Below are 25,754 nucleotides of genomic sequence, written 5' to 3'. Positions count from 1 at the left end.
ATTTAGCCAAATGTATTTTATGGTGACCTCAGACAAGAGAACCACAGTGCAATGCTTCAGGAACGATGTTAATGGTTTTTGCATAATGCAAGAGGCTGAGCTTATTGTACACGGGTTTGTGCGTTACTTGATACGCATGGTGTGAGAGACGCACCACGAATACGGGCGCACGACCGCCGGGCGTCCGTAGCCTCGCCTGTGCAGTAGCACGGCGTGCAGGCGGGCCAGTGCCGTTGACCAGTCACGAGGGTGCAGAGCATGCCCGGTCCCCCCTGTCACCCTCCGTCCCTCCCAGCTGACCGCACTCGAGACGCCTATGTTGCTCGGCTCGCTGGTCTCGACGCAAAAAAGGCAGCTTGCCAGCTTGCTCGCGAAACGTGGCTGCGCACGGCACACGAACCTCAGCGCTCGCTCCAACACGATGCCTGTGGTGGTGAAATATGTTCCAAGGAAAAGCAAAGCAATGTTCCAGGCAAATATGCAACATTTTCCAAAGGTGTCAAAAATATGGCATGTCAACCACTACCAGTGTGAGGGGTGACTTTTGGTCCGCGCCTCCGATGAGCACGGTTGACTACGTACGGTGTGAAAGACGTTCAACATACATACAGCAAGCCAGTATGTTGCTAACATTCCATTGATTAATAAGTCGTTTGAAGTGGCCAAGTGGTTAAGAGGTCAGAGTGCAAAGCCAGCACTGCTGAGATCCTGGATCTGATTTCAGTTACCCATAGTTAAAACTGGTTCTAAAGCATAGCAAGTTTATGGGCTCAGACCAATCACCAATTAATTCAATAAAATAAACCTTTGATAGAGAAGACGTTTTATTTCTAAGCCTATGTGTGTCCCCCACCAATCACAATTCACTTGTTAAATCTTTGAACATACTCTATGCTGTAAAATATGGAGCTGTCACTTTCACAGTATTCAATGTCCTATTGAGACTAAAAAGAGCCATTATAAATTAATGGGGTATCTATACATGAATCAAACTGTAATATTCCAGGGCTGTCAAGGATGTGCGCAGAGATACCAAGCACCTGGCAGACGTGCGGCGCTGTCAGTTGTGGCAATGAACCACAGCCTGAAATCAGGGTGGACACGAGCATCTTCCTGTCCCAGCACAGTCTCGTCTTCTGCCAACATAAACACACGGCTCACGCATCAGCTACCCCTAAGACATCGCAAATACCTAGGTGACAGTCAAACAGTGTAATTTCACTCACAATCTCCACCAGTAGCGTCACAACTAATGGCAACATCGTGACCGCTGCTGTGAACTGCCAGCTCACAGTTTCACCCCTTGCCACGTGGATTTGATGAATCGTCATAAATTCACCAACATGATTTGTTTCAAGAATCAATTGTTTTCGTTTGCCTCATTTTAACCAGTCACCTGTATTGTTTATAGCAGTTTCTGGCTCATTACTACAGCTTTGTATCACCCCCCATTCGCCTAAATGTAATATTAGAATATCATTCTGACATCATTTGCATAAATGATGCATTCTTATACATGCAATTCTATGCGTGCACCTTGGGTGTAAATATTTGTTTTAATTTATGAATCGCTTCATCCTTTCACGCCAGCTATTCACAGTTGTGAGCCACCTGCAGGTTAAACAATTATCACGAGCTCCGATCTATCTACTCCATCGCTGGATGAAGGTCTCCCCAAGTCGTTTCGTGATACAACAAAATCTGTCTAGCTCCTGCATATCAGCTGATCCTCTTCTCCATCTCCTTGGTGGTCGTCCTCTCCGGCGTGTTCCTTTCTTTGGCTACTACTCGACATTAGCCTTGAGCGCTGGCCATCATCCCTTATAGCGACGTGTCCTGCCCAAGCCCACTTCATTTTCTTCACAGTCAATACGTCTCTCAAATGTGTTTGCGCGCCAATCCATGCGCTTCTCTCCCCGTCTTTAATGCAACTCGACACAAGCATACCTCTCCACGCTTCTTTGAGCACGTTTCACATTGTTCCATTTACTTTGTTGGCGACCACGTTTCCAACCTGTACGTCGTGGCGACTAACGTGCACCGATGTGATCACTCTCACATCGCTAATCGTACCGCTCAGCGCTGGCTGTGAATATCGCGGCCGTAACTGCACGTTACCGCTGGCATCGCCGTGCACCGCACCTCCATGGGTGAGCACTCGCTGCAGCAGCGACGCGGCGCGCGGCGGCCAGTCCCGCGGTGCGTGGCACAGGCCGTGCAGAACGAGCCACAGGCCCCGCTCGGCGCAGAGGTTCACCTCCTCTGCCAGCCGCTCAGCGAGCCGCTCACCTCTCCACCCCAGCGACAGCATCCTCACCGTGCCCTGCGCACCATTCAAAAGCAGCGTTTGCTTTCCTCCCTGCTACTTAGTTGTAGCCCTGGGGTTAGGGTGAGGAGTTAGGGTTCGGTTAAGGGGGTGCGGTTCATGGTTATGCACAAGGGTTTAAGGTAAGTGGGTAGCGGTTAGGGGCATGGGATATTACATTGGTGAGGACAGTTATAGGACCTAAGAGATCCTATGAAAACCTAATACTATACTCTCCCAGGCATCTGCTGTGGCTCCAACAATGGTATTATGTATTTTTACCACTGCCTTTGTATGACGCTGTTAGATGTCTAAGTCATATCAATACATTTTGACACTATATAGATTTTTTTTGCCAATTAGTATTTAGATTTTTTTCATCACGTGGGAAAAAGCCGGAATGGCTCTGAGAATTCCGCCACATATAATATAACGAGAGCAAATTTGTTGTTTGTACTCGGGTCATTATGCACTTTGTTAAGAGACATTCGGGATTTGGCTTCAATTGAGATTTTTAAGTCTCAACTTAAAACATTCCTATTTCAGAAAACTTGCACCTAATTTTATCTTCAGGCTCTTTCCCTCCTTTTTACTATTACCATTTGTAAATGTAATTGATATATTTTTATGCTTACTGTTTGTTTTATGCATATTGTGTACATGGCTCTGCGTTCCATGGATGAAGGGCACTATCCAAGCCTAATTTATTATTATATATGTGGCCCATCGACACCCTGGACACCCTTGAAAATAAGATATTCCATCTGAATGGATTTCCCAAGTGAAATATCTAACCTATATAATTAATTTTTTGTCTGTCTGTCTGTCTGTCTGTCCGTCCGTCTGTCCGTCTGCGTACGCTCCCTTGCGGGGGATGTAGCTCTCGGACCGTGGGGTTCGCCGAGATTAAATTTTGCAGGTGGGCATGCCCCCGGCCCCGCGGTAAACTTAGGCATTTCCGATTTTTCGTCTCTAAACTTTAAATCGGACCGATTATCGATTTAGTGTGATTTCTCTTTATTTGTTTATTTAACTCTTTATTTCTTTATTTACTATTGCCGACCGGCGCGGACCACGGCGGTTGCCCCTGGCAACGGGTAGCAACGCCTTCGCTGCGGGGTGGACGCCATTTTTAATTCCCGTTAAAAATATGTGCACGCATTAACACGCGACTCTGAGGTAAATTCATCAAAGTTTCACGTCCTCTTCACTCCCCCCCCACCCCAATGTGTGCAATTACTATCATAGGGTCGGTAGATAATAAAATTATAGCGATTAGACAGTATTATTGTAGCGCGGGGGGGGGGGGGTAACGGCCCCAGTACCCAGCCTCAGCCGGATGGGAAATCTAGGCGAGGTACTAGGCCTCGACACCCCACCCGTGTCAAGCAACGACTTTGTGGTATAAACTCGATATACCCAGCGTTGCCCGGGGGGAAAATACATTTAAAATCTTCTGAACACTTTAAAACATTACATACCAATGAAAATACAACTGTGTAATTACTTTTAAACCCGACGCGCCAAGAATCGATTCTCTGAATCGCGCAAAGGAATCAAAGGTTGTAGATTCCTTTAGAATCGGACGATTCCCGTTTACTATAAGTTGGTTATAGTCGATATAAACTGCTACGAACGGGAAATATCCGGCGTTGACCGGGGCAGAAATGTAATTAAAAACTCCTGAAAACATTAAAACATAACATACCAATGAAAATAAAACTCTGTCATTCAAAATGTAAACCCCCAACATGCCAGGAATCGATTCTTTGAATCGCACAAAGGACTAATCGAAGGTTGTAGATTACTTTAGGATCGCGCTGTTCCCATTTAATATAAGTTGGTTATAGAGTTGATATAAACTGCTACGAATGGGAAATATCCGGCGTTGACTGGGGCAAAATATAATGGTGAGGGTGTGATTGGTGAGGATGAGTAGTGAGTGGTGAGGGTGAGTGGCGGTTGTGAGTGGCGATTGTGAGTGGTGATTAGTGAGTGGTGAGGGTGAGTGGTGAGTTGTGAGGGTGAGCGGTGAGCGTGAGTGGTTGTTGTGAGTGGTGAGGGTGAGTGGTGAGGGGTGAGAGATTGGTTAGTGGTGAGGGTGAGTGGTGAGGGTGAGTGGTAAGGTTGAGTGGTGATGTTGAGTGGTGAGGGTTAGTGGAGAGTGGTGAGGGTGAGTGGTGATTGGTCAGTGGTGATTGGTGAGGATGAGTGGTGAGTAGTGCGGGTGAGTGGTGAGGGTGAGTGGTGGTTGTGACGGTGAGTGGTGAGTGGTGAGGCTGAATGGTGAGTTGAATGGTGAGAGGGAGTGGTGAGGGAGAGTGGGGAGTGGTGAGGGTGAGTCGTGAGGGTGAGTGGTGAGGCTGAATGGTGAGGGTGAATGGTGAGAGTGAGTGGTGAGGGTGAGGGGTGAGTGGTGAGGGTGAGTGGTGAGGGTGAGTGGTGAGTGGTGAGCAGTGAGGGTGAGTGGTTGTTGTGAGGGTGAGTGGCAGTTGTGAGTGGTGATGGGTGAGTGGTGAGTGGTGAGCGTGAGTGGTAAGGGTGAGTGGTGAGGGTGAGTGCTGAGTGGTGAGGGTGAGTGGTGAGAGAGTCGTTAGTTTTGAGGGTGAGTGGTGAGGTTGAGTGGTGAGGGTTAGTGGAGAGTGGTGAGTGGTGTTTGGTCAGTGGTGATTGGTCAGGATGAATGGTGAGTAGTGAGGGTGAGGTTGAGTGGTGAGGTTGAGTGGTGAGGGTGAGTGGTGAGGGTGAGTGGTGGTTGTGACGGTGAGTGGTGAGGGTGAGTGGTGAGGCTGAATGGTGAGGGTGAATGGTGAGAGTGAGTGGTGAGGGAGAGTGGTGAGGGTGAGTGGTGATGGTGAGGGGTGAGTGGTGAGGGTGAGTGGTGAGGGTGAGTGGTGACGAAGAGTGGTGAGGTTGAGTGGTGAGTAGTAAGGGTGAGTGGTGATGGTGAGGGTTAGTGGTAAGGGTGAGTGGTGAGGGTTAGTGGTGAGGGTGAGTGGTCAAAGTGAGTGGTGAGGGTGAGTGGTGAGGGTGAGTGGTGAGCGGTGAGGGTGAGTGGTTGTTGTGAGGGTGAGTGGCAGTTGTGAGTGGTGATGGGTGAGTGGTGAGTGGTGAACGTGAGTGGTAAGGGTGAGTGGTGAGGGTGAGTGCTGAGTGGTGAGGGTGAGTGGTGAGAGAGTCGTTAGTTTTGAGGGTGAGTAGTGAGGTTGAGTGGTGAGGGTTAGTGGAGAGTGGTGATTGGTCAAAATGAATGGTGAGTAGTGAGGGTGAGGTTGAGTGGTGAAGTTGAGTGGTGAGGGTGAGTGGTGAAGGGTGAGTGGTGGTTGTGACGGTGAGTGGTGAGGGTGAGTGGTGAGGGCGAGTGGTGAGGCTGAATGGTGAGAGTGAGTGGTGAGGGTGAGTGGTGAGGGTGAGTGCTGAGTGGTGAGGGTGAGTGGTGAGAGAGTCGTTAGTTTTGAGGGTGAGTGGTGAGGTTGAGTGGTGAGGGTTAGTGGAGAGTGGTGAGTGGTGATTGGTCAGTGGTGATTGGTCAGGATGAATGGTGAGTAGTGAGGGTGAGGTTGAGTGGTGAGGTTGAGTGGTGAGGATGAGTGGTGAGGGTGAGTGGTGGTTGTGACGGTGAGTGGTGAGGGTGAGTGGTGAGGCTGAATGGTGAGGGTGCATGGTGAGAGTGAGTGGTGAGTGGTGAGGTTGAGTGGTGAGGGTTAGTGGAGAGTGGTGAGTGGTGATTGGTCAGTGGTGATTGGTCAGGATGAATGGTGAGTAGTGAGGGTGAGGTTGAGTGGTGTGGTTGAGTTGTGAGGGTGAGTGGTGAGGGTGAGTGGTGGTTGTGACGGTGAGTGGTGAGGGTGAGTGGTGAGGCTGAATGGTGAGGGTGAATGGTGAGAGTGAGTGGTGAGTGGTGAGGTTGAGTGGTGAGGGTTAGTGGAGAGTGGTGAGTGGTGATTGGTCAGTGGTGATTGGTCAGGATGAATGGTGAGTAGTGAGGGTGAGGTTGAGTGGTGAGGTTGAGTGGTGAGGATGAGTGGTGAGGGTGAGTGGTGGTTGTGACGGTGAGTGGTGAGGGTGAGTGGTGAGGCTGAATGGTGAGGGTGAGTGGTGAGGGTGAATGGTGAGAGTGAGTGGTGAGTGGTGAGGGAGAGTGGTGAGGGTGAGTGGAGATGGTGAGGGGTGAGTGGTGAGGGTGAGTGGTGAGGGTGAGTGGTCAGTGGTGAGGGGTCAGGGTTAGTGGTGAGGGTGAGTGTTGATGGTGAGGGGTGAGTGGTGAGGGTGAGTGGTGACGGTGAGTGGTGAGGGAGAGTGGTGAGGGAGAGGGGTTAGGGTGAGTGTTGAGGGTGAATGGTGAGGGTGAGTGGTGAGGGTGAGTGGTGAGGTTGAGTGTTGAGTAGTAAGGGTGAGTGGTGATGGTGAGGGTTAGTGGTGAGGGTGAGTGGTGAGGGTTAGTGGTGAGGGTGACTGGTCAGGGTGAGTGGTGAGGGTGAGTGGTGAGGCTGAGTGGTGAGCGGTGAGGGTGAGTGGTTGTGGTGAGGGTGAGTGGCAGTTGTGAGTGGTGATGGGTGAGTGGTGAGCGTGAGTGGTGAGGGTGAGTGGTGAGGGTGAGTGCTGAGTGGTGAGGGTGAGTGGTGAGAGAGTCGTTAGTTTTGAGGGTGAGTAGTGAGGTTGAGTGGTGAGCGTTAGTGGAGAGTGGTGATTGGTCAGTGGTGATTGGTCAGGATGAATGGTGAGTAGTGAGGGTGAGGTTTAGTGGTGAGGTTGAGTGGTGAGGGTGAGTGGTGAGGGTGAGTGGTGGTTGTGACGGTGAGTGGTGAGGGTGAGTGGTGAGGGCGAGTGGTGAGGCTGAATGGTGAGAGTGAGTGGTGAGTGGTGAGGGTGAGTGGTGAGGGTGAGTGCTGAGTGGTGAGGGTGAGTGGTGAGAGAGTTGTTAGTTTTGAGGGTGAGTGGTGAGGTTGAGTGGTGAAGGTTAGTGGAGAGTGGTGAGTGGTGATTGGTCAGTGGTGATTGGTCAGGATGAATGGTGAGTAGTGAGGGTGAGGTTGAGTGGTGAGGTTGAGTGGTGAGGGTGAGTGGTGAGGGTGAGTGGTGGTTGTGAGGGTGAGTGGTGAGTGGTGAGGGTGAGTGGTGAGGCTGAGTGGTGAGGGTGAATGGTGAGAGTGAGTGGTGATTGGTGAGGGAGAGTGGTGATGGTGAGGGGTGAGTGGTGAGGGTGAGTGGTGAGGGTGAGGGGTGAGTGGTGACGAAGAGTGGTGAGGTTGAGTGGTGAGTAGTAAGGGTGAGTGGTGATGGTGAGGGTTAGTGGTGAGGGTGAGTGGTAAGGGTGAGTGGTGAGGGTTAGTGGTGAGGGTGAGTGGTCAGGGTGAGTGGTGAGGGTGAGTGGTGAGGGTGAGTGGTGAGCGGTGAGGGTGAGTGTTTGTTGTGAGGGTGAGTGGCAGTTGTGAGTGCTGATGGGTGAGTGGTGAGCGTGAGTGGTAAGGGTGAGTGGTGAGGGTGAGTGCTGAGTGGTGAGGGTGAGTGGTGAGAGAGTCGTTAGTTTTGAGGGTCAGTGGTGAGGTTGAGTGGTGAGGGTTAGTAAAGAGTGGTGAGTGGTGATTGGTCAGTGGTGATTGGTCAGGATGAATGGTGAGTAGTGAGGGTGAGGGTGAGGTTGAGTGGTGAGGGTGAGTGGTGGTTGTGACGGTGAGAGGTGAGGGTGAGTGGTGAGGCTGAATGGTGAGGGTGAATGGTGAGAGTGAGTGGTGAGGGAGAGTGGTGAGGGTGAGTGGTGATGGTGAGGGGTGAGTGGTGAGGGGTGAGTGGTGAGGGGTGAGGGTGAGTGGTGACGAAGAGTGGAGAGGTTGAGTGGTGAGTAGTAAGGGTGAGTGGTGAGGGTGAGTGGTGAGGGTGAGTGGTGAGGCTGAATGGTGAGGGTGAATGGTGAGAGTAAGTGGTGAGTGGTGAGGGAGAGTGGTGAGGGTGAGTGGTGATGGTGAGGGGTGAGTGGTGAGGGTGAGTGGTGAGGGTGAGGGGTGAGTGGTGAGGGTGAGTGGTGAGGGTGAGTGGTGACGAAGAGTGGTGAGGTTGAGTGGTGAGTAGTAAGGGTGAGTGGTGATGGTGAGGGTTAGTGGTGAGGGTGAGTGGTAAGGGTGAGTGGTGAGGGTGAGTGGTGAGGATGAGTGGTGAGCGGTGAGGGTGAGTGGTTGTTGTGAGGGTGAGTGGCAGTTGTGAGTGCTGATGGGTGAGTGGTGAGCGTGAGTGGTGAGGGTGAGTGGTGAGAGAGTCGTTAGTTTTGAGGGTCAGTGGTGAGGTTGAGTGGTGAGGGTTAGTGGAGAGTGGTGAGTGGTGATTGGTCAGTGGTGATTGGTCAGGATGAATGGTGAGTAGTGAGGGTGAGGTTGAGTGGTGAGGTTGAGTGGTGAGAATGAGTGGTGAGGGTGAGTGGTGGTTGTGATGGTGAGAGGTGAGGGTGAGTGGTGAGGCTGAATGGTGAGGGTGAATGGTGAGAGTGAGTGGTGAGTGGTGAGGGAGAGTGGTGAGGGTGAGTGGTGATGGTGAGGGGTGAGTGGTGAGGGGTGAGTGGTGAGGGGTGAGTGGTGAGGGTGAGTGGTGACGAAGAGTGGAGAGGTTGAGTGGTGAGTAGTAAGGGTGAGTGGTGATGGTGAGGGTTAGTGGTGAGGGTGAGTGGTAAGGGTGAGTGGTGAGGGTTAGTGGTGAGGGTGAGTGGTGAGGGTGAGTGGTGAGGGTGAGTGGTGAGGGTGAGTGGTGAGGGTGAGGGTGAGTGGTGAGGGTGAGTGGTGAGCGGTGAGGGTGAGTGGTTGTTGTGAGGGTGAGTGGCAGTTGTGAGTGGTGATGGGTGAGTGGTGAGTGGTGAGGTTGAGTGGTGAGGGTTAGTGGAGAGTGGTGAGTGGTGATTGGTCAGTGGTGATTGGTCAGGATGAATGGTGAGTAGTGAGGGAGAGGTTGAGTGGTGATGTTGAGTGGTGAGGGTGAGTGGTGAGGGTGAGTGGTGAGGGTGAATGGTGAGAGTGAGTGGTGAGTGGTGAGGGAGAGTGGTGAGGGTGAGGGATGAGTGGTGAGGGTGAGGGTGAGTGGTGAGGGGTGAGTGGTGAGGGTGAGTGATGACGAAGAGTGGTGAGGTTGAGTGGTGAGTAGTAAGGGTGAGTGGTGATGGTGAGTGGTGAGGGTGAGTGGTGAGGGTGAGTGGTGAGGGTGAGTGCTGAGTGGTGAGGGTGAGTGGTGAGAGAGTCGTTAGTTTTGAGGGTGAGTAGTGAGGTTGAGTGATGAGGGTTAGTGGAGAGTGGTGATTGGTCAGTGGTGATTGGTCAGGATGAATGGTGAGTAGTGAGGGTGAGGTTGAGTGGTGAGGGTGAGGGGTGAGGGTGAGTGGTGGTTGTGACGGTGAGTGGTGAGGGTGAGTGGTGAGGGCGAGTGGTGAGGCTGAATGGTGAGGGTGAATGGTGAGAGTGAGTGGTGAGTGGTGAGGGTGAGTGGTGAGGGTGAGTGGTGAGGGTGAGTGGTGAGAGAGTTGTTAGTTTTGAGGGTGAGTGGTGAGGTTGAGTGGTGAAGGTTAGTGGAGAGTGGTGAGTGGTGATTGGTCAGTGGTGATTGGTCAGGATGAATGGTGAGTAGTGAGGGTGAGGTTGAGTGGTGAGGTTGAGTGGTGAGGGTGAGTGGTGAGGGTGAGTGGTGGTTGTGACGGTGAGTGGTGAGTGGTGAGGGTGAGTGGTGAGGGTGAGTGGTGAGGCTGAATGGTGAGGGTGAATGGTGAGAGTGAGTGGTGAGTGGTGAGGGAGAGTGGTGAGGGTGAGTGGTGATGGTGAGGGGTGAGTGGTGAGGGTGAGTGGTGAGGGTGAGGGGTGAGTGGTGAGGGGTGAGTGGTGAGGGTGAGTGGTGAGGGTGAGTGGTGAGAGATTCGTTAGTTTTGAGGGTGAGTGGTGAGGTTGAGTGGTGAGGGTTAGTGGAGAGTGTTGAGTGGTGATTGGTCAGTGGTGATTGGTCAGGATGAATGGTGAATAGTGAGGGTGAGGTTGAGTGGTGAGGTTGAGTGGTGAGGGTGAGTGGTGAGGGTGAGTGGTGAGGGTGAATGGTGAGAGTGAGTGGTGAGTGGTGAGGGAGAGTGGTGAGGGTGAGTGGTGATGGTGAGGGGTGAGTGGTGAGGGTGAGGGGTGAGTGGTGAGGGGTCAGTGGTGAGGGTGAGTGATGACGAAGAGTGGTGAGGTTGAGTGGTGAGTAGTAAGGGTGAGTGGTGAGGGTTAGTGGTGAGGGTGAGTGGTGAGTGGTCAGTGGTGAGGGGTCAGGGTTAGTGGTGAGGGTGAGTGGTGATGGTGAGGGGTGAGGGTTAGTGGTGAGGGGTGATTGGTGGTGGTGAGGGTGAGTGGTGAGGGTGAGTGGTGAGCGTGAGTGGTGAGGGTGAGTGGTGAGGGTGAGTGGTGATGGTGAGTAGTGACGGTGAGTGGTGATGGTGAGTGGTGAGGGTGAGTGGTGATGGTGAGGGGTGAGTGGTGAGGGTGAGTGGTGACGAAGAGTGGTGACGTTGAGTGGTGAGTAGTAAGGGTGAGTGGTGAGGGTGAGGGTAAGTGGTGAGGGTGAGTGGTGAGGGTTAGTGGTAAAGGTGAGTGGTTAGGGTTTATGGTGATGGTGAGTGGTGAGGATGAGTGGTGAGGGTGAATGGTGAGGGTGAGTGGTGAGGGTGAGTGGTTAGGGGTGAGTGGTGGGGATGAGTGGTGAGGGTTAGTGGTGAGGGTGAGTGGTGAGGGTGAGTGGTTAGGGGTGAGTGGTGGGGATGAGTGGTGAGGGTGAGTGGTGAGGGTCAGTGGTGAAGGTGAGTGGTGAAGGTGATTAGTAAGTAGTGAGGATGAGTGGTGAGGGTGATTAGTGAGGGTGAGTGGTGAGGGTGAGTGGAGAGGGAGAGAGTGAGTGGTGAGCGTGAGTGGTGAGGGTGAGTGGTGGTGGTGAGGGTGAGTGGTAAGCGTGAGTGGTGAGGGAGAGGGTGAGTGGTGAGGGTGAGTGGTGAGTGGTGAGGCTGAATGGTCAGGGTGAATGGTGAGAGTGAGTGGTGAGGCTGAATGATCATGGTGAATGGTGAGAGTGAGTGGTGAGGGTTAGTGGTGATTGGTGATTGGTGAGGGTGAGTGGTGAGGGTGAGTGGTGAGGGTGAGGGAGATTGGTGAGGGAGATTGGTGAGTGGTGAGTTGTGATGGTGAATGGTGAGGGTGAGTAGTGAGTGGGAGTGGTGAGGATGAGTGGTGAGGGTGAGTTGTGAGTGGTGAGTGGTGAAAGGTATTGTCAAAGCCCACCGGGATTTGACAATACCTTAGTAGCTGTGTATATATGTAAGGTTATTAAGAAATATATTTTTCACCCGGGCAACGCCGGGTACTTCTGCTAGTATATCAATAAAATTGAGATATAAAAACTCAGCGCCTGTAGACAGTCAGAAACCTACTTCCTTGTACTGCCTTCTGTTAGTACCACCTCCTTGTGCCGTAGATGGATGTTTCACATAACAGGACCCTGCGGGGTGGGCTGGTAGGACCGAATAACCAAAGAATATAAACATAATGTATTATTACACTTATTTAGCCAGGAAAGCCCCACTGAATCTAAAGGTTTTTGTAGGGTCCTGCCAAGTGTTTGCAGTAGGGGGCGATGTTGCTACACGGACAGACGGACGGACGGACGATAACAGGACCCTGCGGGGTGGGCTGGTAGGAACGAATAACCAAGGAATATAAACATAATGTATTATTACACTTCGATTTAAAGCTTTCGTGACTGCAGGGATTCATCTTCTTGGTTCTTTCGGTAAAGTCACATAGAAGGGAAGTAATAAAATAATAAAAATAAAACATAATAAAATAATTCTCACGACGTTTCGGCTACAACGCAAGCAGCCGTCTTCAGGTGAAGAATGAGACACTACCAAGCTAGGAACATATATATAAGCTGGGTTGGAGGTGGAAGAGCGCCTTAACAAAAAGAATGTGCATATGAAGAGGAATTTAGCATATTCATGGGAAATGCGTAGGAGGTGGGCGGGGGGGTTTCAAAGTCATATTATGCCCATGCATTATGCAGGATCAGCAGCACCAAGGGGGGGGGGTGGTGCAGGAAGTAGCATTAACAAAGGAAAGGAATGTTAATGATATGTAGCTGCAGTTACTAAACAACCACGTAGAAAACTAAAGTATAAACTACATAAAAAACTAAAGTATAAACTGCATAACACCATCAGTATACTTACTATACTCTACAATAAGCTGAGTTACTAACAGCAAGTAATACATTACAATTTTACGTCGTAAAAATTATATAATATGCTTCCATCTAAACTATATTCTCTTACATCACACGAGCATATACCGTACTATATACTGCCATAGATAAACCCAACATTAAATTATATACTGTATTGCTATAAACCACCCTATACCTTATACATTTTAATAAAACACTATGTATTATTTTACCCACCCTAATGTGTATCGAAATGGTTTATTACGTCCTTCCAATGATTGCTAAGCCAGAATCCATCTTCTCGGTTAAAATTGTCTCTGTGTTTGTATATGTGGATCGCCTCATGAACGAATCTCTCATGATAGCCAGATGGCTTGCAGAGAACCTCTGTCTTGGAGAAGTCAGTGTCATGTGAGCCCACTGAGTTGTAACAGTGATCTGCCACGGCTGAGGTGTTTGTCCTACCGTGTTTCAGGTCAGCTTTATGTTCACGGATGCGGTCCGAGACATGTCGTTTGGTTTCCCCAATGTAACTGCTACCACAGAGGCAACTTAGTTTGTGGAGATCTTTTTTGTGACCCCAGCAATGTAGAGTAAGGTGATGGTCTTGAAAGGCTCCTCAACAGGATCCTTCTTGATGGTTGGAGTGATGGCTTTGCGGATTGTGTAGTCGGAGTAACCATTAGCCTTAAGAGCTTGGCGTACGTGTTTGCGTTCACTGGAAATGTGTTCATGGTCGGAGATGCATTGGGCTCTATGATATAGAGTCTTGATGAGGGAATTATTCTGGGATGGATGGTGGTGGGAATCCGGTTTTAGGTAAGCATCCGTATGGGTGGCTTTCCTGTAGACAGAGTGGCTCATTGAACCATCAGGTCTCCTTTTGATTAGGACATCCAAAAAGGGTAGCTTGCCATCTTTTTCGACTTCCATGGTGAATCTGATGGCTGGGTGTATGGAATTGATGTGGTCGAGAAATTGGTCTAGAGCAGGCCGGCCATGTGGCCAGATGACAAAAGTGTCGTCTACGTACCTCTTCCATAAGGTCGGGTGTAGAGTGGCAGTCTGGATGGCGTCCGTCTCAAATTTCTCCATGAAGATGTTGGCTACAACCGGAGATAGGGGGGAGCCCATTGGGGTGCCCTCAGTTTGCTTGTAGAAAGTTTCATTCCAGGTGAAGTATGTATTGGTTAAGCAGTGTCTCACCAGGGGGGGTACCCCAGCATTCAGTCCTTGATGAACCAAGTCTTCAATGATTGCGATGGTGTCAGGTACAGGAACCTTGGTGAATAAGGAAACCACATCAAAACTGACAAGCTGGTATCGACAATCAAGGGGATTGCCCTGTCTCCAGACGACCTGCTTGTCAGTTTTGATGTGGTTTCCTTATTCACCAAGGTTCCTGTACCTGACACCATCGCAATCATTGAAGACTTGGTTCATCAAGGACTGAATGCTGGGGTACCCCCCCTGGTGAGACACTGCTTAACCAATACATACTTCACCTGGAATGAAACTTTCTACAAGCAAACTGAGGGCACCCCAATGGGCTCCCCCCTATCTCCGGTTGTAGCCAACATCTTCATGGAGAAATTTGAGACGGACGCCATCCAGACTGCCACTCTACGCCCGACCTTATGGAAGAGGTACGTAGACGACACTTTTGTCATCTGGCCACATGGCCGGCCTGCTCTAGACCAATTTCTCGACCTCATCAATTCCATACACCCAGCCATCAGATTCACCATGGAAGTCGAAAAAGATGGCAAGCTACCCTTTTTGGATGTCCTAATCAAAAGGAGACCTGATGGTTGAATGAGCCACTCTGTCTACATGAAAGCCACCCATACGGATGCTTACCTAAAACCGGATTCCCACCACCATCCATCCCAGAAGAATTCCCTCATCAAGACTCTATATCATAGAGCCCAATGCATCTCCGACCATGAACACATTTCCAGTGAACTCAAACACGTACGCCAAGCTCTTAAGGCTCATGGTTACTCCGACTACACAATCCGCAAAGCCATCACTCCAACCATCAAGAAGGATCCTGTTGAGGAGCCTTTCAAGACCATCACCTTACCCTACATTGCTGGGGTCACAAAAAAGATCTCAAAAATCCTGATTAAACACAAGATCCAGGTTCGATTCAACACAGTACATAAAATCCGTGATCTGGTACCGTCTGTAAAAGATGTGGTTCCAGACATACAGTACCCTGGCGTCTACAAACTAAGTTGCCTCTGTGGTAGCAGTTACATTGGGGAAACCAAACGACAGAGGTGGGACAAAGTCATTTTTATGCAAGTCCAAGTCGAGTCGCAAGTCATCAAATTCATGACTCGAGTCTGACTCGAGTCCAAGTCACATGACTCGAGTCCACATCTCATAGGTGGGACAAAGTCATTGTTATGCAAGTCCAAGTCGAGTCGCAAGTCATCAAATTCATGACTCGAGTCTGACTCGAGTCCAAGTCACATGACTCGAGTCCACACCTCTGCCAAACGACATGTCTCGGACCGCATCCGTGAACATAAAGCTGACCTGAAACACGGTAGGACAAACACCTCAGCCGTGGCAGATCACTGTTACAACTCAGTGGGCTCACATGACATTGACTTCTCCAAGACAGAGGTTCTCTGCAAGCCATCTGGCTATCATGAGAGATTCGTTCGTGAGGCGATCCACATATACAAACACAGAGACAATTTTAACCGAGAAGATGGATTCTGGCTTAGCAATCATTGGAAGGACGTAATAAACCATTTCGATACACATTAGGGTGGGTAAAATAATACATAGTGTTTTATTAAAATGTATAAGGTATAGGGTGGTTTATAGCAATACAGTATATAATTTAATGTTGGGTTTATCTATGGCAGTATATAGTACGGTATATGCTCGTGTGATGTAAGAGAATATAGTTTAGATGGAAGCATATTATATAATTTTTACGACGTAGAATTGTAATGTATTACTTGCTGTTAGTAACTCAGCTTATTGTAGAGTATAGTAAGTATACTGATGGTGTTATGCAGTTTATACTTTAGTTTTTTATGTAGTTTATACTTTAGTTTTCTACGTGGTTGTTTAGTAACTGCAGCTACATATCATTAACATTCCTTTCCTTTGTTAATGCTACTCCCTGCACCCCCCCTTGGTGCTGCTGATCCTGCATAATGCATGGGCATAATATGACTTTGAAACCCCCCCAGCCCACCTCCTACGCATTTCCCATGAATATGCTAAATTCCTCTTCATATGCACATTCTTTTTGTTAAGGCGCTCTTCCACCTCCAACCCAGCTTATATATAAGCTCCTAGCTTGGTAGTGTCTCATTCTTCACCTGAAGACGGCTGCTTGCGTTGTAGCCGAAACGTCGTGAGAATGATTTTATTGTTTTATTTTTATTATTTTATTACTTCCCTTCTACGTGACTTTACCGAAAGAACCAAGAAGATATTATTACACTTGTTTAGCCAGGAAAGCCCCACTGAGTCTAAAGGTTTTTCTAGGGTCCTGCCAAGTGTTTGCAGTAGGGGGCGATGTTGCTACACCTAATCGGACGATACGAAGGGAGAGTGTGAGGCCTAGTTCTAGGCTTTACGCCTAGCTGTAGGCTTTAGGCCGCCGTGAGTTAATTTTTAATTTAAATGTTTTTATTATTTATGTAAAAGCTTTAAATTTAAATGTTTCTATTTAAAAGCATCAGGGAATGTAACATTGTTAAACATTAACTCCCTTGCACACACGCGGGGGTACAATACGAAGGGAGAGTTTGAGGCGTAGTTCGAGGCTTTAGGCCTAGCTGTAGGCTTTAGGGCGCTGTGAGTAAAATTTTAATTTAAAAGTTTTAATTAAAAGCTATCTCAGGGAATTATAAGGGAATGTTACACTTGTTTAGCCAGGAAAGCCTCATTAATTTAAATGTTTTAATTAAAAGCTATCTGAGGGAATTATAAGGGAATGTTACACTTGTTTAGCCAGGAAAGCGTCACTGAGTCTAAAGGTTTTTGTAGGGTCATGCCAAGTGTTTGCAGTAGGGGGCGATGTTGCTACACGGACGGACGGACGATATAATCTGTTGTAGGCTGGTCCACTTCGTTCCTACCAGTATAATCTATTGTAGGCTGGTTCACTTCGTTCCTACCAGTATAAGACTCCCACATATGACCGTTCCACCAAACCACTCCACTATCAAGCTGGATTAGAGACCATAATAGAGGTTTTACTGGTAGGAACCTCCTGGTTACACCAGCCCCCAGGAGATGATTGTGTCCGTCCGTCGTGCAGGGAGGGGCTGGTGGGGAGGGAGGGGCTGGGTGGGGAGAGGAGGGTGGGGAGGGGCTGGGTGGGGAGGGTGGGGAGGGGCTGGGTGGGGAGGGTGGGAAGGGGCTGGGTGGGGAGGGTGGGGCTGGGTGGGGAGTGGGAGGGGTGGGGCTGGGTGGGGAGAGGAGGGTGGGGAGGGGCTGGGTGGGGAGGGTGGGGAGGGGCTGGGTGGGGAGGGTGGGAAGGGGCTGGGTGGGGAGGGTGGGGCTGGGTGGGGAGTGGGAGGGGTGGGGCTGGGTGGGGAGGGGCTGGTCACCCCATGGTGCCCTCATAAAACTCAACGTTTAACCTACTCACGCCGGCTTGTGCCCACCCTCACAGTCGAGCATATTTGTGGAATACACCACGCCGCCATTGACCCTGGCCATTGACCGAGCAACCCAACGTTCCTACCAGCTCACTCCGCAGGAATGTGTTTTTGGGTTAGATCGCGTAAATATATAAATGTGTCATTAAAACCCGCCACCACCCGACACAGCGAACTAGTAAGGGTTGTCATGTAAACAGAACGTGGCCAATTCGTCACTAGTACAGCACACCGGTGTGTTGGAGAACTAAGCCACAACATTTACAATCTGAGTATGACGTTTCGCCAGTAATTACAACTAGCTTCATTAGGCGACAGCCAGATTTGTGTTGAAGTCCACCTGTTTCGTTCCTTATATAGAGGCATAGATGTGGTAACTACAGTTCTGCGCTCTTGTGCAAAGTGGGGGGGGGGGGGAGATTAATGAGTCAACGTACGTTATGCATGCGCATTGTGCGAGCCCTTTGAACTTGTCCTTCCTGTCTATTGTGTTTATTAAAATAGCCGTACCAACGGTAATCCCTATTGAAGTATGGTGGCCTATATCGGCGTGCATTTAAACAATGTATTATTTGATGATTCGCTTCCACGCAGCACTAAGTCGATAGCTTTTTTTTCAATTTCGATAGATTATCTAATTAGTCTTGGCCAGTAGTAGCTAGTTTTCCAAAGAACTTCAACATCATAAAAATCAATTGAGTGTCCTTGTTGGCACGCGTGTTCTGCTATTGCTGACAGTTGTATTTTGGAGTATTTTATTATTCTCTGATGTTCTTTTAGTCTCGTGATGATCATTCGTCCTGTTTGCCCAACAGAGCATTTGCCAAAAGTGCAGTTAATTCTGTACACACCTTCTGTTGATAGCTTGGGTAATACATCTTTTGTATCAGATATTAATTTCTGTATTCTATGTACCGTGGCAAATCGGACTCGGATGTTTTTTCCCCAAACATCTGGCTAGTTTATCAGTTACTCCCGCAATGTACGGTATTTTGGTCGTTTTAATTACTTGGGCAGTTTCAATGCTCGTGTTATTTGATTTGGTGTTAAACTGGATTAGAGGCGTTGGTATCATTTGGCTATCATGAAAAAAAATAGACAAATACTATTGTGACTTGTGGGAAATCATAATATTAAATAATATTCTTGGTTATTTCGGTAAAGTCACGTAGAAGGGAAATAATAATAAAAATAAATATAATTTTTTTCCCTTCAAATTTTATTTTTTTCTTCAAATTTTCTTGCTGTGGATTTCACACCTGATGATGATTGCTTGTGTTGCAGTCGAAACGTCGTGAGAATTTATATTGTTTTATATTTTTATTATTTTATAATTTCCCTTCTACGTGACTTTACCGAAAGAACCAAGAATATGAATCCATGCAGTCACGAAAGCTTTAAATAAAAAAATATTATATCAGTGCAGTATCTTCTACCAACAGGGAAGTGTGCAAGGGAAAGCACAATAGTTGTGGAACATTTTCCGACTCGGGGTTTGAACAAATGGTCGCCTTTGTAAATGACATCCCAGGATCTTTACATCTGTTCGGCAAAAAAGGACACACTGTCAAAGCTCAGCAACGTAATACTGGTAGGAACCTCCTGGTTACACCAGCCCACAGGGGATTATTGTGTCCGTCCGTCATGCAGGGAGGGGCTGGGTGGGGAGGGAGGGGCTGGGTGGGGAGGGTGGGGCTGGGTGGGGAGGGGCTGGGTGGGGAGGGTGGGGAGGGGCTGGGTGGGGAGGGTGAGGGGTGGAGCTGGGTGGGGAGGGGCTGGTCACCCCGTGGTGCCCTTATAAAACTCAACGTTTAACCTACTCACGCCAGCTTGTGTCCGCCCTCACAGTTGGGCATATTTGCAGAATACACACACGCCGCCGTTGACCCTGGCCATTGACCGAGCAACCCAACGTTCTTACCAGCTCCCTCCGCAGGAATGTGTTCAGACGACAGGATTCACACCACTAGGCCACTGCAACACTGCCTGATTGGTGAAGGTACGTATACGCACCAGCCTATGAATCATCACCACAACAACGTATATTTTGCTGCCTCAGCGATTAAGTACGCGATGATTGAAATTGTGTTAGGATGCCTTGCATGTGATGTTAAACCATATGCAGTAATGGTGTCACCTCAAAAATACTGTTGAGGAAGGGAGCAACAATTAATGTCAAACTATCCCTCTCTAATTCTGATTCAAGACACGTAGATGAGGCATGGAATTGCGTGCTGGAGATGGGGCATGGGATCAGTTGGATATATATGATTATTTTTGAAGGGGCAATACTGAACCAACGTTACAATCGAGGGAGAGATTTTTTTCAAGGGGTGTTCAGAGGTGGCTGATGATGTGGTTTCACTCCTTCTTAATTGGACAGGCTGCCCTCAAGCGGCATGGAGAGCTCACCTCAATGCCTTTACACTTGTTCTATTAGATTTTCAATTTCAACCGCATTATGTGTGATACCAATGTCATCAACATTCTGTGGCTCATCAATACAGACTGCTGTGTTTCTACCAAATCAAGTACACTGCGCATATTAAAGTCTGTCTTGAAAACTCACCTCTTTAAACTAGCCTTTACCCCTAGTCCTGGTCCTATACCCTGGTTCTCTTTATTCACTGCTTTCCATACACAGGGCACATTGGGATCTAAGGATGAAATGGGCCTTACAAATGTAAATTATTTTTAAAGTGAAACTGTTGCTGCCCCAGAGACAATATTTGAAATAAGACAAACACAGATGAATATTTTCTGAGAGAGAAGAAGTTGATAGTTTAGCCACATGGCTCTCTTCTGGATGCAGGTGTTATTACACAATTATTTTTTTGAATAAAAAACAAAAACAAAGCAGAGTAAACCTATACTAGTGTCAAAAATGCTAATTAAGTAAAAGCTCGCCTCAAAATTGTCGCCTTCCCATGCGTCATTCTGCTCCTCACCTGCACACTGCCACTAAGTTCCTGAAGGAGCTGCATCGGCCCAACGTCCGCGGTTTCCACCTCCTCCACCAGCAGTAGAACAGCGCGGGAACGGTTCGACGGTGCCGCAGCCAGCATCTCTGCCAGACTTGGCACATTCCGCTCTGCCACGTCCCCGCCCAGCCGGCTCACGGCCACGGCCGAAATCACGTCGGCGACACTGTCGGGGCGGAACGCTGTCCACAGTACGGCTCTCTGGAAGATGTCAAGATGCTCAAGCTCACGGGAAGGGACGGGGCCCAGGAGGGTCGTGCAACCACCCCGGCGAACGCCACCGCCGTGGCCGAAATACTCGCGCCACGCTCGCTCGTCCTGGGCCAGGCACCGTCGGAGATCGTGGAAATGCGGCAGGCGTGTCTCCAACTCACGGCACGTCCGCCACAGCTCACAGGGAATCCATCCTGGCCGCTCCCTGTGGTCCGATGGCACCGTCCCTTCCTCGCCCTCCCTTCCAGAGCCCTCTTCTTTCTCATCGCCCTCTACTTCACTGCGATCCTCATCGGCCAACATTCGAGCGAATAACGTCAGCTCTGCAGCGCTCACATCGAAGTCTTCAGCTGCGATCAGGAACGCGAGCATTCTGGCGTGCGCGTGCAGCATGCCAGGCGCGATCCACGCGTACAGCTTCTCTGTTAGCGTGTGGATGAGCTCCAGCGCTCTCACTTCAGGCACCGACAGCGCGGTGCCGTCGGCAAACACGAATGAATCGCACGCCGGTAACGCCCGCTTCACGGAGCTCAAAAACTCCGCTGCCGGCATGAAGTACAGCGCGTTCAAGTGGGCGGTGCGACGAAGCGCCGTGAAAATGGCAACGCATCGCCGGGCGACCGGCTGGTATGGGCGACGCGTCGCCTCGTGCCTCGCGCAAAGCAACTCCGTGTCAGACTGATCGTTGCGAGTCTGAGCCGAGTTTTTCTCTGTTGATTCTATAAATGGCACAAGCGATTTGTTTTCGATGAGGCTCGTTGGCGAATCTGCTATTTTTCCGATCAAATTGTCCTGAAATGCAAAGGGAAAAAAAACTCGAAAGTATACACCATTCTACTACTATAAAAATTAAGTTTAAGATACTTTCAGTTTGCACTGGTATATATGTATGTATGCAGACTGTATGTAGCCAACCGTGCTAATCGGAGGTGTGGGAGAAGGACAACAAACTGAACTCTAAAAGCAGTTCTAAATATGCCTGTTGCTTTCTAGCTTTCTTTCTCTCTATTTAATGAAAACAACAAACAATTATGGAATTAATAAAAGAAGCTCGTAAGCCGCATGAAAACATTTGACAAATACCGGACAAACCAGCACTGCAGCAAGAAGTTGGCCTGGTTACACCAACAAGGCAAAGTCACTGTCTGGAGAATATCTGACAGCGATGTCGACAACAGGCCATCACTTAGCGGCGGATCGAGAATGCTCGAGCGCATGCAGTGGTCACCTGCTGAACGCACGCCTGCTTGTCCAGGAAGAGGAGGTCGCGCTTGAGCGTGTGTTGCTCCCCAGAGTAGCGTGGCCGCTCAGCGCAGAGTAGCTCCTGCAGGACGAGGTCGTGCAGCCCCTCCGCCTCCACGGACACGTCCAGCACGCTCGTCACCTCCAGCAGCGGCTCCAGGAATCCCGCTGCAGACACACACACACAAAGACAGAGATCCCCCGTATAGCGTTTAATAGACGGTTGGGGCGAGTGCTGTTCGTGAGCGCTCATGAAGTACGGCATGGCGTACGAAAGGGGTGGTGTGGCCTGCACCGTGATCGGGCCGCCTATGTCTTCCCAGTGTGGATGTTTACACACCACACCAGGTACTCAATTAAGGGATAGTCGACCTATGTACTAGCCAATACAACATGGCACTCCCCCTGGTCATCATTAACAGTGCCTTATAACAGAATAATATATAATCGGCTAATGTTTCAGGCAATTGGCCCGTCTGCCAACTCTGACGCTAATGCAGTCCCCTGCATTTTTTTTTAAGAGGACTATGTCTGCGGCCTTGTTAAACACCTGCCCATCTCAATGTTTCTCCATTCAACGCTGCCGGGTCCAGAAGCAGGGTCACTGGCGCTGGCAGTGAGTCAGAGACAATGTACTGACTATATTCTAGGTTCTTTCGGTAAAGTCACGTAGAAGGGAAATAATAAAATACAAATATAAAACAATAAAATTCTCACGTTTCGACTGCAAAAAGTTATTGCTGTGGATTTCACACCTGATGACGATTGCTTGTGTTGCAGTCGAAACGTCGTGAGGATTTTATTGTTTTATATCTTTATTATTTTATTATTTCCCTTCTACGTGACTTTACCGAAAGAACCAAGAATATGAATCCCTGCAGTCACAAAAGCTTTAAATCAAAACGTACTGACTGTTAAGAAAAGTGAGCTTGGGACCTGACACATTGCGAGAAGGGATAATGGCCGGTGGTCGAGACTAATCACAGAGTGGCAGGCAAAGGAGGGAACATGCCCAAGAACCCGTTCCCCACGTAGGTGAAGGGATGCAATCACGCTTGTGTGCAGGTGCTCGACAGATTGTTGTATTGCAAGTCTATAATGGATGGTGACGGCTTGTGGAGGCCCTCATTCAGTAATGGGTAGATCATAAATAATTATAATTATTACGATGGTATGAAAACGATGACAGTAACAAAATGCCCAGGCTTACCTCCACGAGCAGCATGCAGTGCCAACGGCAGCGACGTGGCTAAGTAGAGTCTAAAACCAAGGCGGGCTGTGACCACCTGGCCCCCGAGTGTAAGGCTGCGCTCGCCCTCAGTCACGCCCCACGGCCTCTCTTGCGACAGGAGGTCCCTCAGCCAGGACGTGATATCCTCTCTCTCCACGTGGGTTATCAGCACAGTAGCTCCTGGAGTGCATGGGTACACAAAACATACAATGTAATTGGTAGCTGAATAAAGTGGCAATTTATAAGAGAAGCCCTGTGAAGTTGCACGTCAATCGTTTACATCTTTTACGATCCAAAGTCATAATGGGCAGGCTGTACTATGCACGCATTCAAGGTGATGTAAACCACTTTGCTGGCAAACTATGCCCTGCCGAAATGGATGCGAACCCATGAACAGTGTGCGAAATGACTTAAGTGTACATGGTACAACTATTTGGTCAATCCACTGGTGGATAGGGCCTCCCTACGCCATGCGGATCATGCGGGTTTTTTGACTACACTGAAATACGCTGGTCAGTGCAGGTTAGTGAAGGCAGGGAGCATAGACATCGGGACATAGTACAGTAAAATAATGGTTTCTGCTGCACTGCCCTCTGCTGCCCACAATGTAGCGCCACAGCCGATTATAGCACCTGTCTTATGCATGGTGGTCACCCATGAAAACTCAATTCAGGCACCCCTTCTTATGTTATAAAATTGTATGAGATTGGGTGCACTCTCGGTGATTTGGTCATATTATCAGAGGACTTAGTAAAGTGCGACAATAATTATATTTTGGTGGACAGAGAGCAGACACAATGTTCATCTCTAAATGTAGATGCACATCCACACGCATGCACACAAGATCACCTCTCTCTGCAGCTCCCACAAGCCTTTGCTCCAGTGCTGGATCTGTAACCATGAGCACCTGCAGATCACTGCCTTGCTGCTCCTCACCGCTCACACTGGTAGCTGCTGTGCACATGTACAAAGTGCACATAAGCACCCAATTAAGAGAAGTGGCTAAGCTTAAAATCACATATCACAGCAGCAGCATCATCATTATTAACCATGTGCGGCCTCATGTCTGAAAGCAACCCATCAGGTCTGCTTCTGTGGGTTTATTATAGATGTTATTCTTGCTCTGATTTAATTCATCCATCTGCTATTTAGTTATACCATCATGCATTTTCCTGTTTTTGGCTGCCATTCCACAGCGAGTTGTGTATAATAGAGACATATGTCCTAATCAATATATATCTTAAGACTTTTGTGTGTTGTAAGGTTCACCCACTCCTATTTAATTTAGTAAAGTGTCTACAAATGTGAGCAACTGTTGAAAACGTCATAACAACTCAAAGCATGTTTTGGTGGAGATTAAAAACAATGCCGTTTTAAAAGAAATTACTTATAGTGCACTGAGGTGATAATTATGACTTCCCCAGGAGATATTCTGTCTTTGTAATATTAGGAAGCCACTGTAACTATGCACTTTTAAATCTAGATTGAAAACTAATTTTTTTACAATACTTTTTGTGTTTAGTTTGTCGTCCTTCCCCCGCACCTCTGATTAGCACAGTCGAAAGAAATGCAACATACGTACATAGACATAGACAAATTTACCTGCGCTTGCACTCCGCTGTTGATCTGCTGCGTTTCTCTCCGAGGCCACTTCTCGCTCGATGAGCCGCACCCAGGTCGCCGCCTGCCCGTCAGGGTCCAGAAAGAACAGGCATCGCCGCCGTCTCACGTGTCGCGCGCACACGTGTGCCATCAGGAACGCCTCCCTGGCGCCAGCATATGACGGCAGATCTTCCTGATGCCATCTCTCATCCTCCTCCTCCGAACCCAGTACGTCTCGCAGTGAGAACGGCGTCCGCACGGGGATGACAGCGCCCGGTCCCGTCGTCGAACCTCCCTCGCTCACGTTTGACGTGACGTTTTCTTTTGGGTCGCCGTCACATGTCACCTGCTGGGCTCTGCTGGGAGGAGCCGGCGTGGAGTCTCCATCCTTGCCATCACCATCGAGGCAAAGTCGAAGCCACGCCACCAGAAGCCGCTGACGGGAAGCACCGTCGAAGGGCGCCGCATACACCGCGCTGGCCGACGCCAAGAGGGCGTCCCCGGCAGCGGCGCTCAACAGCGCCCCCGCCTCTCGGTTCAGCGACTCCCAGCCGCCCTTGTGCCTCAACAGCGCGGTCCGCAGGTGCGCGCCCTCTTGCAGGCGCGACCGAGCATCGTGGACGCGGGCAAGCAGCCCGTCCCGCGCCAGCGCGGCGCCTTCCAGCTCCTCGACTGCGTGCCGCCGCTCGCCGCTCAACTGCTCGGCGTGGAGGCGCCGGCGGCCCAGCGATCGCCGGGCCGTGGCCAGCGCGGCCTCGAGGGCGGCGGCCTCCAGCTTGGCGGGGCGTAGGAGGCGGCGCGTGCGGCCGTAGGCGTAGACGGCGCGGAGCCACGAGCACAGCGAGTCGGCGGCACGGCTCGACTCCCGCACTAGCGCCGGCGTGAGGCCCGGGTCGAGCACTGCCGCCTCCAGCCGCTCGAATGTCTCGTCTGTGATGCCGTCCTTGTCTAAGAACTCCAGGTCCTTGGGTGATTGCAAAATAGCATTCTTTCAAAAAACATTCAGTAAAAAAAACTCACCAATTTTCATGATTATCGGTGCCTTTTATATACTACCAACTCTTTGTGAATCCACTGCTGTATGGTGGCCTCCCCACCAATGGCGGAGCCAGGAATTTCAGGTGGGGGGGGGAAACCCCTCCAGCAATGAAAAATGATAGAGGAGTTGTTAGTAAGTAAGGACTTGTCCCTTGCTTTTTATTCGACGCGTGTGCGCGGATGGCGCAGCCATCGATCGAGGGTCGAATTCGAACCACGTTGTGTGATCGGCATCGCGCTCGCCTTCAAGGAAGTCGTGTACTGTATACGCAACTGCACACAATTCTGTGAGT

General features: G+C 49.6%; 1 protein-coding gene across 1 annotated transcript in view; it reads right to left on the bottom strand.

Annotated features, from left to right (window-relative positions):
- Positions 1–25,754, bottom strand: part of DNHD1 (dynein heavy chain domain 1) — a 98,754-nt gene that overhangs the window by 10,657 nt on the left and 62,343 nt on the right. The window contains exons 33-40 of the mRNA XM_078595453.1: positions 24,424–25,387; positions 23,671–23,775; positions 22,801–23,001; positions 21,577–21,758; positions 20,103–21,140; positions 2,143–2,323; positions 1,041–1,136; positions 155–425 (exon numbers count right to left, since the gene is read on the bottom strand). Of these exons, the coding sequence (XP_078451579.1) occupies positions 155–425; positions 1,041–1,136; positions 2,143–2,323; positions 20,103–21,140; positions 21,577–21,758; positions 22,801–23,001; positions 23,671–23,775; positions 24,424–25,387 (3,038 nt within the window). The remainder of the gene's footprint in view (positions 1–154; positions 426–1,040; positions 1,137–2,142; positions 2,324–20,102; positions 21,141–21,576; positions 21,759–22,800; positions 23,002–23,670; positions 23,776–24,423; positions 25,388–25,754) is intronic.

This window comes from Lampetra planeri, chromosome 1, assembly GCF_965212315.1.
Source record: "Lampetra planeri chromosome 1, kcLamPlan1.2.h2, whole genome shotgun sequence".
Lineage (NCBI taxonomy): Eukaryota > Metazoa > Chordata > Hyperoartia > Petromyzontiformes > Petromyzontidae > Lampetra > Lampetra planeri.
Note: the sequence above shows the minus strand (reverse complement) of the source record. Positions and strands in the feature narration are given on the sequence as shown.